The 14,460-nt window shown below is 45.8% G+C and overlaps 2 protein-coding genes across 4 annotated transcripts in view; both read right to left on the bottom strand.

Annotated features, from left to right (window-relative positions):
• The window catches only part of LOC132497348 (histone H4), a 313,717-nt gene that overhangs the window by 199,747 nt on the left and 99,510 nt on the right, over positions 1–14,460 (bottom strand). The window lies entirely within an intron of this gene.
• On the bottom strand, positions 596–12,810 carry LOC132497328 (butyrophilin subfamily 2 member A2-like). 3 transcript variants are annotated; one of them, XM_060110434.1, is made up of 8 exons: positions 12,600–12,810; positions 11,988–12,102; positions 10,891–11,238; positions 6,018–6,299; positions 4,379–4,600; positions 3,946–3,966; positions 3,825–3,851; positions 596–2,104 (listed from the first exon to the last, which is right to left on the bottom strand). In XM_060110434.1, exons 2-8 carry the CDS (start codon positions 12,070–12,072, stop codon positions 1,482–1,484), a joined length of 1,608 nt encoding a protein of 535 aa, XP_059966417.1. In that variant the 5' UTR covers positions 12,073–12,102; positions 12,600–12,810; the 3' UTR covers positions 596–1,481. The 3 variants fall into 3 exon arrangements, with proteins under 3 accessions (XP_059966417.1, XP_059966419.1, XP_059966420.1); XM_060110436.1 differs by having other exon boundaries at positions 4,433–4,600; XM_060110437.1 differs by lacking the exon at positions 11,988–12,102.

Genomic DNA, 14,460 nt, shown 5'->3' with positions numbered 1-14,460 from the left:
CAACACATGCACATACACATTAATAAGCCAGTTTTCCATCTCAACAAATCACCTATTTCAATGTTCCTGATTTTTTCCAGAATGTCTCCATTTGAAACTGCAGTAAAACAATTTTGAACTTTTGAAATACCTTTTAAAGTTTCCAGCCAAGTTTTACAATTGGATGGCTGAATTATGTAAAGTTCAGAATATTGCCATTTATGTCATCATTTTAGATGACTGACTCAATTCCAAGATCCTCTATCCTGGTTCTCAAAAGATGTTTTGCAGATTTCTGGGTGGTCCCTGTAATACTTGCAAATAATCTACAAGATTAATACTATTCCATAATAATGATACTAAGATATTATTTTTCATTTTTGCTCTCACTCTCTCACTAGTGTACAGTTACATTTTTTAGAGCCTACATGACCTGTGATATCCCAGCACCGAATACAGAGGCAGATGTGAGGATCTAGCCACCTTCGAGAAGCCAGACATTAGATTTGCAAAAACGTTAAAGAATACCACACTTCTCAATAAACTTTATTTTGCATTGGAAACAACAGTTATTTTTCATGAAATTTTTTTAATATTAACCTATAATTGGCTTGTTGCTATTTTTAATATAAATTAATAAATAAATACATTTTAAACATTTCTCAGTTCCAATCTCTAATGCCACAAATATTGATAGATATATAACCCAACTGAGCAAAAGCTCTTTAGGGTCCTCAGTAATTTTTAAGTGTCTAAAGGCATCCTGAGGCCAAAAAGCAGGAAAGCACTGCTCTCCCCACTGAACCTGAACCTTGAGATCCACTTGGTCCAATGCTTACCTGCTCAGCTGGCACCTTAAACCTTAGGACACTCTCAATAACTAAGTACTGACACCTTGTTTATTGTAGGGACACCTGAGCCAGGCCACGTCCAGAAGTATCCTCATCCTTCATCCTTCCTCATATGGATCTAGGCCTGGGGAGCTTTACTGTATGCCCTGGAAATCTTGGGGGTGGGTTGGAAATGGACCATCAGCTCCTGGAACCCCTTAGCTGTAATGATGGGGCTTAACCACATCCATAGCCTCGGCCCACCTCTCAGGTCTCACTTCCTCTATCTCTGACTTCCATTTGTGGTTCCCGCTCCCCTCTTACATCCTAGTGCATCCTCGCCCCAAATCCACAGTATCTGACGTCAACTCCAGTCTCAGGCTGAATGTGTCCCTCTGACGTTAAGGCAACCGGTTTTCTGCCTGTCACGTTCTCACACTTCTTGGTTGGAAGCCATGTGGCAGCACTTGTGTTCCTGAGACTGGCCCCTGCCCCATCGTTACGTGCAAATGAGTTACTAAAGCAACAGCCTAATGAGGGAGAGATGGGGCTGGGGCTTGAGGAGGTGTCCAGGGGACCTCTGGAGGAGATTCTCTTCTGTGACCAGAAGGAAGGAGGGTGGTTTTCCTCCAGGGGGTGCTGTGCTGTGGTAGTAGAGGTGGCCTGGATTCTCTACTTGGCTCTGAGATGGGGGAATTGGTGCTGGAGGCTGCGGTGGGTCTCTGCCCTGTGAAGGACCAGGCCGCCCTCAGGCACTGTGACCCCCTGGGCCCCTGTAAACGCTGGACAGATAAAGAGGGGGCTGTCATCAGACCCCAGCCTGAAGAAGGGCCTCAGGGGCCCAGAGAAGGGCGAACGGGGACACGTGTAGATGTGCGACCTGTCCCTCATGTTATAGAAGGACACATCTCCAGCTTCATAGTCCAGGAAGATGCCCACCCGGCGAAGGCGCTCTTTCAGGGGGAGAATCTTCTCCGGGGAGGACAGGACGCGGTACTTGTTCTCAAACATCTCCAGGGTCCAGAAGCCGTTCTGAGGAACCAGTAGGGTTTCCCCTTTCCTCTCAACATTGTCTCTACAAACACCCACAGCCCAAACCATCACATTTTCGACCTCCACCTCCCAGTAATGTCTCCCTGAGGAGTAGTTCTCTAGGCCCAGGACACAAGGCTGACAGTCAAATCTCTCTGGGTTGTCAGGCATGCTCTGCCTGAAGGGACCCCGTCTCACACTTCTCCGGTCCTCTGACAGGAAGAGCTCGGGATGAGCGGTGTCTGGGTCCAGGACCACATCAGCTGCAGAGGAAGTCTCAGGTTTAGGCCTAGGATCTCAGGAGATTGTGAGATTCCTGGTCCCCAGAGAGATCCCAGAAAGCTGGTGGGAGATTCCCCCATGTAACTGCCTTTTCTGTGAAGGCCCCTCGATCCCAGATCCCAGGCAGCTCACAGAGAAAATTCCTGAGGCTGCAATTCTACCTCTAAAGTGGCAGGAGTGTTGCCCCAGGTCGAGGAGGACTGGGGCTCTAAGAAATACAGAAAGTTCAGCAAATGAGCTGAAATTAATGGCCCCCACTTTCTCTCAATGTTCTCAGATCTGCCCCCTTTTCTATTCAAAATATATGATCTCTGGGGCTCTCTTTAGTTGAAAAGTTTCCCACATGGCTTAAACCAGCAAAGAGGACCTATCCCCTCCCCGTCCCCCAATTAAGCCATTAAGGCCAATTTTTCCCTACACAGATAAGGGCGATAAAGTGTCCCTACACTGGTCCTCTGTGTTCTACCAGTTTAACCAGGTGACAAATGATTTAAAAGACTAATAAGCGCACCCTTCAAAGGGTAAAAAAGAAGGATAATGTCCCCCAAAGTCTACCTGCCATACTTGCCTGAGAGGTGAGTATGGCAAAAGGTAGTTTTGCTTTAATAACATTGGTGTGACATCTACAGCTATGAGCTCTCTGGATATAGGAAATGCCTCAGACCCCTGACATTCTGCAGCCCTCTCCCATCTGCAGTTACTATTACTTAGTCAGTCTACATCTAACACAAAATCATTGTGTTAAAATGATTTTCTTCTTTCTCCAAGTTGTTATGTCTGATGGTGATAATTTTGAAATTCGAAAGAGGAAAGGTCCAAGTGCTGTGGGATCTAGTAAAGCCCGCATTCTTATTCTTTTTTTTTTTTTTTTTTTTTGCGGTACGCAGGCCTCTCACTGTTGTGGCCTCTCCCGTTGCGGAGCACAGGCTCCGGACGCGCAGGCTCAGTGGCCATGGCTCACGGGCCCAGCCGCTCCGCGGCATGTGGGATCTTCCTTGACCGGGGCACAAACCCGTGTCCCCTGCATCGGCAGGCAGACTCTCAACCACTGTGCCACCAGGGAAGCCCAAAGCCTTCATTCTTTGATGCTTGTGAGCAGAAGGTGACAAATCATAAAACTCAAAGTGCTCATTAGGACCAGGCAATTGGACCCTGTGTTCTCCCACCTGCCCAGGTCCTCTCCACTGGCAGGCTATACACAGAGTTATCAGCATTCTCTTGGAGCAGGAAGGCATTTCTGGTCCCTATTTGTACACCCCTCAGCCAGGCGTGGGAAGCTTATTGCTTTTCCCACATGTGGCTCTTCCACTGTGCAGTCTATACCATCTCCCAGGTTATAAATAGCTAAGCCAGTATTGTCTTCTTTCAAATTAATCCAGGATCCAAAGAGCAACAGCTACTAAAAGGTAACCTTTCGGGACATCTATTATGTATGGTAGACCTTTGGTAATCATGGATGAAATTATTCTTAAAAAGAAAGGATGGTGGGAAGTAAGCTATAGAGTTGGTTAAGAGCTGCACGGCTTCCCTGACAGCAGAGGTAGGCTCCGGCACTGGGTGGGATACTGCTGGTGAACCGACCCCAGGCTCCTGCCCCACCTAGCCAGCCTTGGGTCTCCTTGTTCATCTCCTCTAATGTGTCCTGTTGGCTGCCTGGTGGGGAGAAAGCTCGGGATCTGAGGGAATGTCAGAGGCGCTCACCCGCATGTAAGAGGTTTCTTCTCCATCCTGCAATGGGACAGGCAGAGAGGTGAACTTCAGGAGATAATGCAGGGCAGAATGCAAATCATGCAGGGGGTAGTTCAGGAAATGCTCAACTTACGCAGTTCTTCATGAAGTTGCTCTGAAAAAGAAACAGAAGCAAATGAATGTCCTCAAGAGAAGAACTCAGAGAATTTGAGTTTGTCTTAAATGACGATGGCTGGTCTTCTATTTGAATACCACTGTCCCCCTCCCCCGCTGCCTTGGGAATTGTCAAGATACCAGAAATAACATATGACCAGGTGGCTGGATATTATCAGTACTTATTTGGGTTTGCTCTTGTCCAACAATATAGGGCTCTACGTAGCCAGGTGAATGGATGCAACATTTGCAGAATGGAAGAAAGCGAGGTCTGAGGGATTCATTACTAGGACCTGAAGAGTTCTAAGCCCTTGCCGCTGCCTTTATTCACGTCCTCTCTCTCTTTCGCAGGCTTTTAGCTGCCCGAGCTGTGTCCTTTTGTATGACAGTGAACTGTCTTCCTACTCTTTTACCTTTTATTAGACGTTCTTTCTCTTTTTCCACACGTTCTTTCCCCAGTTCCTTACGTGCAATTTCTTTCTCTTCATTTTCAACCTCTATTTGCATGGACAGAATCTTTTTTTCCATTTGGAGTTTCTTGACGAGACAGATGCTCCCAGCGATGAGGACGAGCAGAGAAGGCAGGATGACAGTCAGGGCCACCATCCAGGGAGATGTGCTGGGAATAAAGGATTCTGAAAAGGGAGCCCCAAAGTCCCATTTAGTGAGAAAAAGGAGCCCTGGGATGAGAGCCCCTCCAGACGCAGATCTGAAGAGCGCTTCCCCTGCACCCCCTGGCCCCCACCAGGTCCCTGCTCCGTCAGCTTCTCTCTCAGAAACCCCAGCTAGGGAAAGAGACTTCGGCTCTGCACTGGCTCGCCCCACAGTGAGTGCCAGGGTTGGGGCCCCAGCAGACAAAAAAGCAGTAACATCTGGAGTCACCATGGGTAAGACCAGGGTGACTAAAAGCTAACCAGCCATACTGAATCAGCACGGCCACCACATGGTATAAGCCACCCTCCCTTCTTGCCTGGAATATTGCAATGCCTCCTCCCTGCTTCGGTCCATATCCTCTGCGGTCTGTGCTCAGCACAGCGGCCTAAGTGAGATCATGTTACTTCTCTGCTCAAAACCCTGCAGTGTTTCCTATCTCACTCAGACTAACAGCCAAAGTCCATTTGTGGCCTACACTGCCTCATATGATCCGGATCCACTGTCTCTCTGAATTCATCTCCTCCAACTCTCCCTGCCCTCAATCCATTCCAGTCACACCTGTGTCTTGGGGGGTCCTTGAAACTGCCAGATATGCTCCTGCCTCAGCCCTTTGCATATGCTGTTCCTGCTACCTGGCTTGCTTAGTCCTCAAACATCTGCATGGCTCACTCCTCACTTCCCCAACTGCCATCTTTTCCGTGAAGCTTTCCCCGATCATCCTATTTACAATTACAACTGCCTTATGGCCCTGACACCGCCTATCTCCGCCTCACTAATTTTTTTCTACGGTACTTATCACCATCTGATATAATCCACAGTTTAATTAATTATTTCACTCCTTGTTTTAATTCATGATTTCATTTATTGCCTTCTGCTGTTCTAGAATGTGAGCCCCATGAGGGCAGGTATCTTCATGTATTTTGTTCACTGATTTACCTTCGGTTTCTAGAACAGTGTCTTGAATATATGAGACGCTTGTTCAGTATTTAATGAATTTATGAATGTCTACAGACAGAGAATTTCTCCAGCTCTGTCCCTTGGGAAATCTCTTGGGCAGGAAGGGAGGGCTTCAGCAGATACTACCTGCCCATAGATTTATGATTGTTCTAAATGTTTGAAAATTGCTGCAGGATAAGGACCATAACAGAGAAAAACAAAACAAAACAAAACTATCAGATTTACCCTCAGAGAAGAGGCTTCCTACTCCTGTGTTTTGAGGTGATTTGATTTTCCTCTTGTGACAAGGGGAGAGGCCTCAGCTCAGCTGTAGCCTCTAGCTCTTCAGGGCCCAGGACCCTTCCACTCCACGCCCCTACTCCCATCCCCATGCTGGGCTCCAGTCTGTCTGCTGAGGATCCTGCCTCCATGAGATGAGCCTCCAGAGAGCAGGGAACTAACCTGGAATGAAAATCACAGTTTCCTTCTCCTGGTTGAGCAGGGTGTTGTTGACGGAGCAGGACATGTTCCTCACAGACTCGTCCCTGATGATCACAGCCATGGTGACCATGAAGAGGCCATCTGCGTTCGTAGTGTAAGTCTCCTCCAGCGGGGGCATGATCTCACCATAAGGGTCCCTCCACACGGCACGGGGCTCTGGGTACCACCCTACAGATGTGCATTCCAGCCGGATGCCTCCATCCTCGTGGCCCTTCATTTCAATAACGGGCTTAGAACCCAGGCCTGGGGAGACAGACCAGCTAAAGAGGTAATGATGTCTTAGCCAAAGTGTCTTAGCAGATCATCTGTTAGTGATGAGAGCCAAGGGAAGCCGGGAGAGAGCAAGAGGCTGGTGTCTGGAGAAACTGATTACGTACATTCCATGCACTCCCTTCTGTGAAGGGAGAAAGAAAGGAAGGAGAGGAGGGAGGGATGGAGGAAGGAAGGCAGGAGACAGTTAGGAGGAAAGGAAGGAAGAAAACCTTGATATTGGAGAACACCAGGTGACCAACATGTCAAAAAAAATTGTGAGATCTCTAAGTGGGGAAAGGATTACATTATACTTTTCTTTGTGCTCCACCTACAGACCCCATCACAGGAGCAAGCATTTATCTGCCTCCTAATAAATATTGGTTGATTGATTCATTCAGCTAGAGATTTTAATTTTCTCACTTCCGGGTGGGTGTGTCCACTGTGACCAGAAAGAAGCTGGCTTTCACTTTCTGCCCTGAAAGGACTTCTCAGTAGCTCTGGCTTCCTGAAGTTCTAGGTCAATACAGTAAAGAGAGAAACCTGCCAGGCTGGCAGAATCTTAAGAAACTTTTTGAGTTCAAGGCACTGACCCTCTTCTCCTGGTTTAGGACTTCACATTGCCACAGCTATCTGATAATCATAAGCAGCTGTTGGTTTTTTAGGAAAACTGACAGAGCCAGTGTGCAAAGCCAACCCTCACCTCAATTCAGACATGTTTACCTTCCAGTCAATTGGGCTCAGTCAATTAGGTAATTTTCTTACAGTCCCTTGACAACATTCTCCTATTAGATCTGGATGCTCCCGGGATCCTTAAGATAAAAACATCACCTCCTAAACGTCAGCAGATCATCGTCAAAAGTCCTAAGAATCCAGACTCTTCCTAACTTATAACTTAACTTCCTAACTTATAACTTAACTTAACTTCCTAACTCTTCCTAACTTCTTTCAGAGAATCCTCAATAAACGAGAACACTGGGTAGGAGAGAGCTGCAAATGCACGGTCCTGGGAGAATTCTGCCCCTTTAGCCACGTATCCAGCAATCATCCAAACTTCTTTTAAGGAGTTTCTTTGTTAAGCCTATCCAACAAATTACACCAAAGACAAAATTAAAGCAGTCACTTAAGTCTTACTGCTTCTTGCTCAATTTGATCTTTTCAAGATGGAAAATAAAAAACAACTAGTGTCATATTGAAAGGCTCACACAGAAACTTTGAAGTGGGATAAGATTCAAAAGAACTTGGCAAGATGGAAAGAAATCCTACAGAATGTTCCGGGGGGGTTCGATAAGGGCAAGCAGGAGACCATAGACTTAAGGACAAAACCAGCCCATTAACCAAACTGGAAAACAGTAAGCAAACAAACAAGCAAACAATTGTACACCAACTCACTTCAGAGTGGGACAGGTCAGAGTCTTGTTTACAGGGGAAGAATGGAAAATTCCTGCCACATACAAACACATGGTGGTCAGCTCTGTAGTGCTGTTGTGAACAGAGTCAGGATACAAGGGTGGAGAAACCCTTCTTGCATGATATTCTATATCAATCAGATACAAAACTGCCCTTCTGAGTAACGAAGATGGGATCTCCTGCCAGTTACGTTTGAGGCTCACTGGGAAGGTCGCACCGTCCACAAACCTCCATTGGTCTGGTGGACTGAAATGCCCTTGATTTATGTGTGTCTTAAAGGCTTTTCCATTCTTCAAAAGGCTTTTCCATTCTTCAAACTTTTCTTTTAAAGTATAATACTCTGACACCGGAAGTGAGGTCATAGCTTAAAGCCAATAAACTTGTAGAAATCCCAGTTTAAATGCCACTTCTATCCTGAAGCCTGGCCAAATTCTCACTCATTTTCTCTGTGGGACCACTAGGCTTAATATATAATTTACATGTCAGTCACTCACACGACAACTAGTATTTGAGGAAAGGGAAAGAAGGCAAACTTAATATTTATCAAGAAATGAGATGTCCATATATGCTGTAGTTTCCTGGGCAGTCCTTGTTGATACCACTTGTCCCTGTGCAATTATTGACAGTGCCTCCTCTCACTCTCAGAAGTGTGCAGTTTGAATGATAAACTATATGGTCCCCTATCAGGAGCCCACACGCCCTGTGTTGTGCTAGATGGGACTTCACACTGGATGCTCTCAGTAGCCCTAGACGTGCATGGTTCACTTCCTCACTTCATTCTCGTTTTGTTCAATTGCCATCTTTTCCGTGAAGCTTTTCCTGACCATTCTATTTCTAATTACCTTACCTCCATGCCTCCTAGAACTTTCCATCTCTTCCCTGCTTTATTATTTCCTATAGTACTCATCGCCATCTGATATAAAATCCAGTTTAATTATTTCATTTATTGCTCTGTGCACCCTCCAGAATGTGAGTTCCATGAGGGTAGGGATCTTCATGTATTTTGTTCACTGATTTATCCTCAGTTTCTAAAACAGTGACTTGAACACGAGATGCTTGTTAAGTATCTGTGGAATGAATTTATGAACGTCCGCAATGAGGGGTGCCCAGGGGTAAATTTTTCCACTCTGATTTTGATATCAGCCGTTCATCTTTTTCACTCCTTCATTTTACAACTACTTATTAAGTACCTGCTAGGTGCCAAGCAATTTGCTAGATGCTGGAGACACAGTTGTGAATACCTGATTGGTTCTGATTGTGATGTGAACTATAACACTTTAAAAGAATATCTAGTAATAAAAACCTGAAAGAGTACTTTTTAGTGCTGTCTACAAAAAATTTCAGTTCACCTGGGCCCATGGTTAGGCTTGTACTTCCCTCTCCTGTATAGTTAGGCATAACCATGTGACTTGCTTTGGTCAATGAAATGTGAGTATAAATAACATGTAGCACCTCCCAGGCAGAAGCTTTACGAGCCAGTGAGTAATTTGCCAGGCTCTCTTTCCTCTGCTCAGGTGAACCACAAAGCTCCAGGCAGATCTGTATGAAGTAGAGCCCCACCAGACTCAGGAAGGATATATTTCATGTGTTAGAAATAGACCTTTGTTGATTTAACGTACTGAGATTTGAGGGCTGCTTGTGACCAGAGCATAACCTTGACAATCCTGACTAATGCATACTTCAAAGATGATTAAAAGCATGGGCTGGTAAGAGGCTCATGGAAAAAGGTTAAAAAAAAGCAGATCTCAGGCTTAGAATAGAGGTAGCTCAGGCACGATGTGATGACCACTTACAGCTTTATGGAGGAGATTCATTTAATCCTTCAATAATATTTGTTGAGCACCTGTTATGCTCCAGGACCTGTTCTAAAGATGTGGATACAGCAGGAGCAAAATAGAAAACAATCCCTTATGAAATCTACATTCTAGTGGAAGAGCCATAGTAATCTGATAAATAAGTAAAATGCATATACTTAAGAAGGTGATAGGTGCTGAGGAAAAAAGTAGGGAAGGAGGGTAAAAAGGGTCAAGGATGGTGTTTGATCCTCACAGTCATGGAAAATAACTTACGAAAAAGAAAAAAATAGATTGAAATCACATGTGAAAAACTTCTCTTTGGACTTAATGAAAAAGGTATGGAGCATCATATATGACTGACGAGAGTGTATATTGGTACAAACAATTTGGAAAACAAATGTGCAGTACCTATTAAGGATGTATATTTCTCATTATACAGCATGTCTCTTCCTAGGAACCTGTTTAAGTTGGAGATTTTGAAAGTGGCATGTTGTGGACTGAACTGTGCCCCCGCAAAATTCATATGTTGAAGCCCTAACCTCCAGTCCCTTAGAATGTGCATGTATTTGGAGAGAGGGCCTTTAAAGAGGTAATTAAGTTAAAATGAGGCTGTTAGGGTGGGCCCTAATCCAATCTGACTGGTGTCCTTATAAGAAGAGGAGATTAGGACACACAGAGAAAGACACCAGGAACGCGGACCCACAGAGGAAAGGCCACATGAAGACACAGAGAGAAGACTACGTGAGGACCCAGTGAGAAGGTGGCCATCTGCAGACGAAGGAGAGAGGCCTCAGAAGAAACCAAACCTGCTGACAGCTTGATCTTGGACTTCCAGCCTCCAGAACTGTGAGAAAATACATTTCTGTTGTTTAAGCCACCCAGTCTGTGGTCCTTTTGTTATGGCAGCCCTAGCAAACTAACACGGTCAGTAGAAGGCAGTGTTCTAGTTCTTGACATGAGTAGTGGTTACATGGGTTATAGCTCATAATAATTCAGTAATCTGTACATTAATGTTCTATGAGTTTTTCTGTATGAGTATAATACTTCACAATAAAGATGTTTAATTCTAAAACATGTTACTGAGGAAGATGCTTAGAGATCTCTCACAAGTAGGCATAAGAATAATTTGTAGGGATTAAGCATTCACCCCTACTCAAGGTGACAGCTGAGTTCCGTGTGTGCGTCTCAAGAGTCGATGCCCACCGTTTAGCAGAGCAAACCCACTCACTGGGTCCTTGAGCAGGGGAAAGCCACCCTCCCTGGTTAAAGGGGATTCTAGGCAAAAATCTGCTGGTCTGCAGGGGGCCTGAGGTGAGGAGAAAAACTTTCCCTAAGAGTCAGGCTGTGAAAAAGCAATGGAACAAAATGAAAGGACGTACCTGCCACCGTCAGGTGCATGATGGCCTCGTCGTAGGATCTGCCTTCTTGGAAATAACAGCGGTAGATGCCGTTTTCGTGGGCTGTGACGTTGTGTATGATCAGCCCCACGCTCCCTTTGCTGATGGCTTCGCTCAGAAAGGTTGTTCTTCCCCGGTACTCCTCCATCTGCTCTTCCTTTCTCTCTCGCTGGCCCTTGTACACGAACACTGCAGGGGAGAACTGCGTCCGGAACCACCGCACCTCCATGTCCTCAGCGTTTTTCTCAGGTGACAGGTGGCAGTGTAACTTGGTGTCTTCTCCCACCATGGCCAGGATAGGATCAGCTGGTCCCAGGACAATAAATTGGACTGTTCAACAAAGCGGTAGAGTCAGACAAGGGCACCAGCCATCAACTCTCTAAGGTGGGAAAAGAAGTGGATATGCCAGGGCACAGACATGTTCTTTCTAAGGGGCTTCCTGAGCTCAGGATTCTGGGGGCCAAGAGATGTGGCTGGTCTATAGTGACAGACACCTAGCAGGGGTAGGAGGGGTGTCTATTGAGGATGCTAATGCTTCTTGAACAACACATGGAGAAGCATACCCTGATACCCCCCATGGACCCTGAGCTTACAGAGATCTTTTTCTATTTCCCAAACCAGCACAGTGCCTGGAGTATACTATAAACTTGAGCTGTCCAGTATGATAGCCACTAGCTAGTCCCAATTGGAGTGTGCCGTAAATGTACAATACACACAATTTTGAAAATTTAGAAAAAAATGTTAAATATCTCACTGTTAATATTTTACATTAATTAAAAGTTTAAATAATAATATTTTGTTTATGTGGAGTTAAAATAGATTATGAAAGGTTGTTTTATCTGTTTCTTTTTACTTTTTTAAACGTAGCTACTAAGAATTTTAAGTTATATATGCAGCTCGCCTTTGTGGCTCTCACTGGATTGCTAATGGAGGGCGCTGGGATCCGTTCGAAGGCCGTGTGCAGAGCGAAAAGGTGAGCGAACACAACTGCAGCCCTTCTTTACCCTTCCTCTTTGCAGACCGAAGTGCTGATTTTCCTTTCTGAGAAGTTGATAGGAGTTGGTGGCATGCACCCCTACCTGAGACCGCTGCAAACAAGCTGAGGAGGTGGAAGAAGAGAAGGGAGCCTGGCAGGGAGAAATGCAGAGAAGCAACTGGCTCCATAAGCACCCACGAGAGGCAGGGACGGGAAGCCTAGAGAGACGTGGAGAATCAGCCAGGGAGACTCGGCACTACGGTTCTGATGTAGGTCAAACTTTCCTGTAACCCGTGTTGGTTATCATCAGCGCCCCAACTGCTGTCTTGGGCAGCCCCCTTCCTCTCCCGGTTCAGGTATTTCCCGATAGATGACTTCATTAAACATTCCATGGAATAAGCCAACAATACAACGATCGGGAAGACAGTTTTCCGCCCTCCTCGGCTCACTTCTCCGGCCAGAGTTGAGTTTCTTCAGACGTCACTTGATATTCTTCCAAACCCACCCTCCCTCCCTTCCCTTCCTCCTCGCCGCGAATCTGGCTCGGCACCAAGTCAAGCCAGGGGTGGAGAGCCTCCCTCCCCTCACCCCCGCCCCCGGAAGCATCCCCTACCCGGGACCCCGCCTTTCCCCTTATCAGGTTCTGTTCCTCCCGCCTACCACCCCCCACTCCCCGCCCCACCCCGAGCGGTAGCGCGTCCCCTCCCTTTCTTACCTTCTAGAATTAACTTCTGAGTTTTCTTTTCTCCTCTGACGCTCAAATGATGATTTTCCGGTTGTCCGTCTTCCCCCTAAACCCGCCCATGGGCACAGGCACAACCAGACCAAACCTTCCCGAAAGCGGAGAAGGAACTTTTCTTCGCCTCCTGTTAGTCGCGGCCTGGGGGCTGCGGTCCCTGGGACCCGATCCACTCGGGGACCACAAAGTCACAAGATCTCCAATGAATGATTTAGAGCAGGCCGTGGGTCAGCCAGCCAATGGCATCCCTGAACCTGCTTTCTCACCAGTTACTGGGTAGAATACACAGAAACAGCTTAGGACTTAAAAACGCAAAGCTGCGCGGAGCCTTTAAAAAACTTTCCTTTTTCTTTCTTCAGAAGCGAGATCCTTTTCATTTTTTTATTGAAAAGCCTTGAGATTCCCCGAGGATTTTGGCGTTGCTGCTAATCACCAGGAGAGGCCTGCCGTGTGTAGAAGTGTGTGTGTGTGTGTGTGTGTGTGTGTGTGTGTGTGTGTGTAGTGTTTGGGGTTGGGGGTGTGATGACGTAAGCATAAGCATATCTCACAGCTTCACATGTTTCTTAGTCTTGGGTGGGATGGAGCCCAGTTGCCCACATGATAACCAACTGATTAATGTACCCTTTATGTAATCTTTCTCTCAGTTGGCTTTTCTCTTTTTATTTATTTTCGAACTTGAGTTTCCCGGGGTTAGTTCTCAAGTAGACAGCGTGACTCCGAGTCCTTGACTCAGAGTCAGCTTTTGGGGAACCCAAACTAAGAGATGGATTCGGTAGAAAGTTCACCAGACATCATCAACAGTGAGAATTATCTTTTCTGCAAAAGGACACTCTGACATGTATACCTGGGTTTAGTAAGTGAACGAAGGGCTACAGATAAAATTTCCAAAAAGAGTCACTCATTGAGATTCATGGGAATCTCCAATCATGGAGGCCCTTAGTGTATACAGGACAGAGGCCTCCTGCAGAGTGAGTGAGGCTGTGACTACGTGTGCTAGCCTGAAGAGTTCACACCAGAACCTTTACAACCTGTGATTATGACACATTACATGGCAAAAGAGATCTTAAGGTTATGGATCTTAACGTAGAGAGATTATCCTGGATTCATAGGAAGATTATCCTGGATTATCTGGTTGGACATATCTAATTACATAAATTCTTAAAAGTGGAAAAAGGCAGGAGAGTCAAAGAGATTCAGTGGAAGAAGAACCAGGGTGGATTCAAAGACTGAGAGGGATTCAATCTGCCATCACTGCTTTGAAGCTGGAGGAAGAGGACCACGAGCTGAGGAACGTGGCAGCCTCCAGAAACTGGCAGTAGCCCTCAGCTGACAGCCAGCAGGAAATGACAGCCTCAGTCCTACAACTGCAAGAAACTAAATTCTGCCAACAATCTGAATGAGCAAGGAAACAGATTCTTCCCAAGAGCCTCCAGAAAGGAATGCAGCCTGCAGACACCTTGATTTTAGCCCACTGAGACCCATGTTGGACTTCTGACCTACAAAACTGTGAGATAATAAATTTATTTTGTTTTAGGTCACAAAATTTATGGTAATTTATTATGGCAGCAATAGAAAACTAATACAATAAGGACTTTGTGAAAATGTTGCAGTGAGGTAAATTGTGAAACTGTGGTGAGTAAACTGTAGGGGCTTAAAATCTAGAAAATGCTCAGTTGAAGAGTGAAGATTATTAACACATTTATTTAACAAAGGTAACTTGACAACCACATGCCCGGTAGAGGGGATACACTGGTGAACAAAATAGTGATGATAATGAAGAGTAACTTCTGCCCGGTACCCATCAGCTGCAAGGAACATCCGTTAACATCAGTAACTG

This window comes from Mesoplodon densirostris, chromosome 10 (assembly GCF_025265405.1).
Source record: "Mesoplodon densirostris isolate mMesDen1 chromosome 10, mMesDen1 primary haplotype, whole genome shotgun sequence".
Lineage (NCBI taxonomy): Eukaryota > Metazoa > Chordata > Mammalia > Artiodactyla > Ziphiidae > Mesoplodon > Mesoplodon densirostris.
Note: the sequence above shows the minus strand (reverse complement) of the source record. Positions and strands in the feature narration are given on the sequence as shown.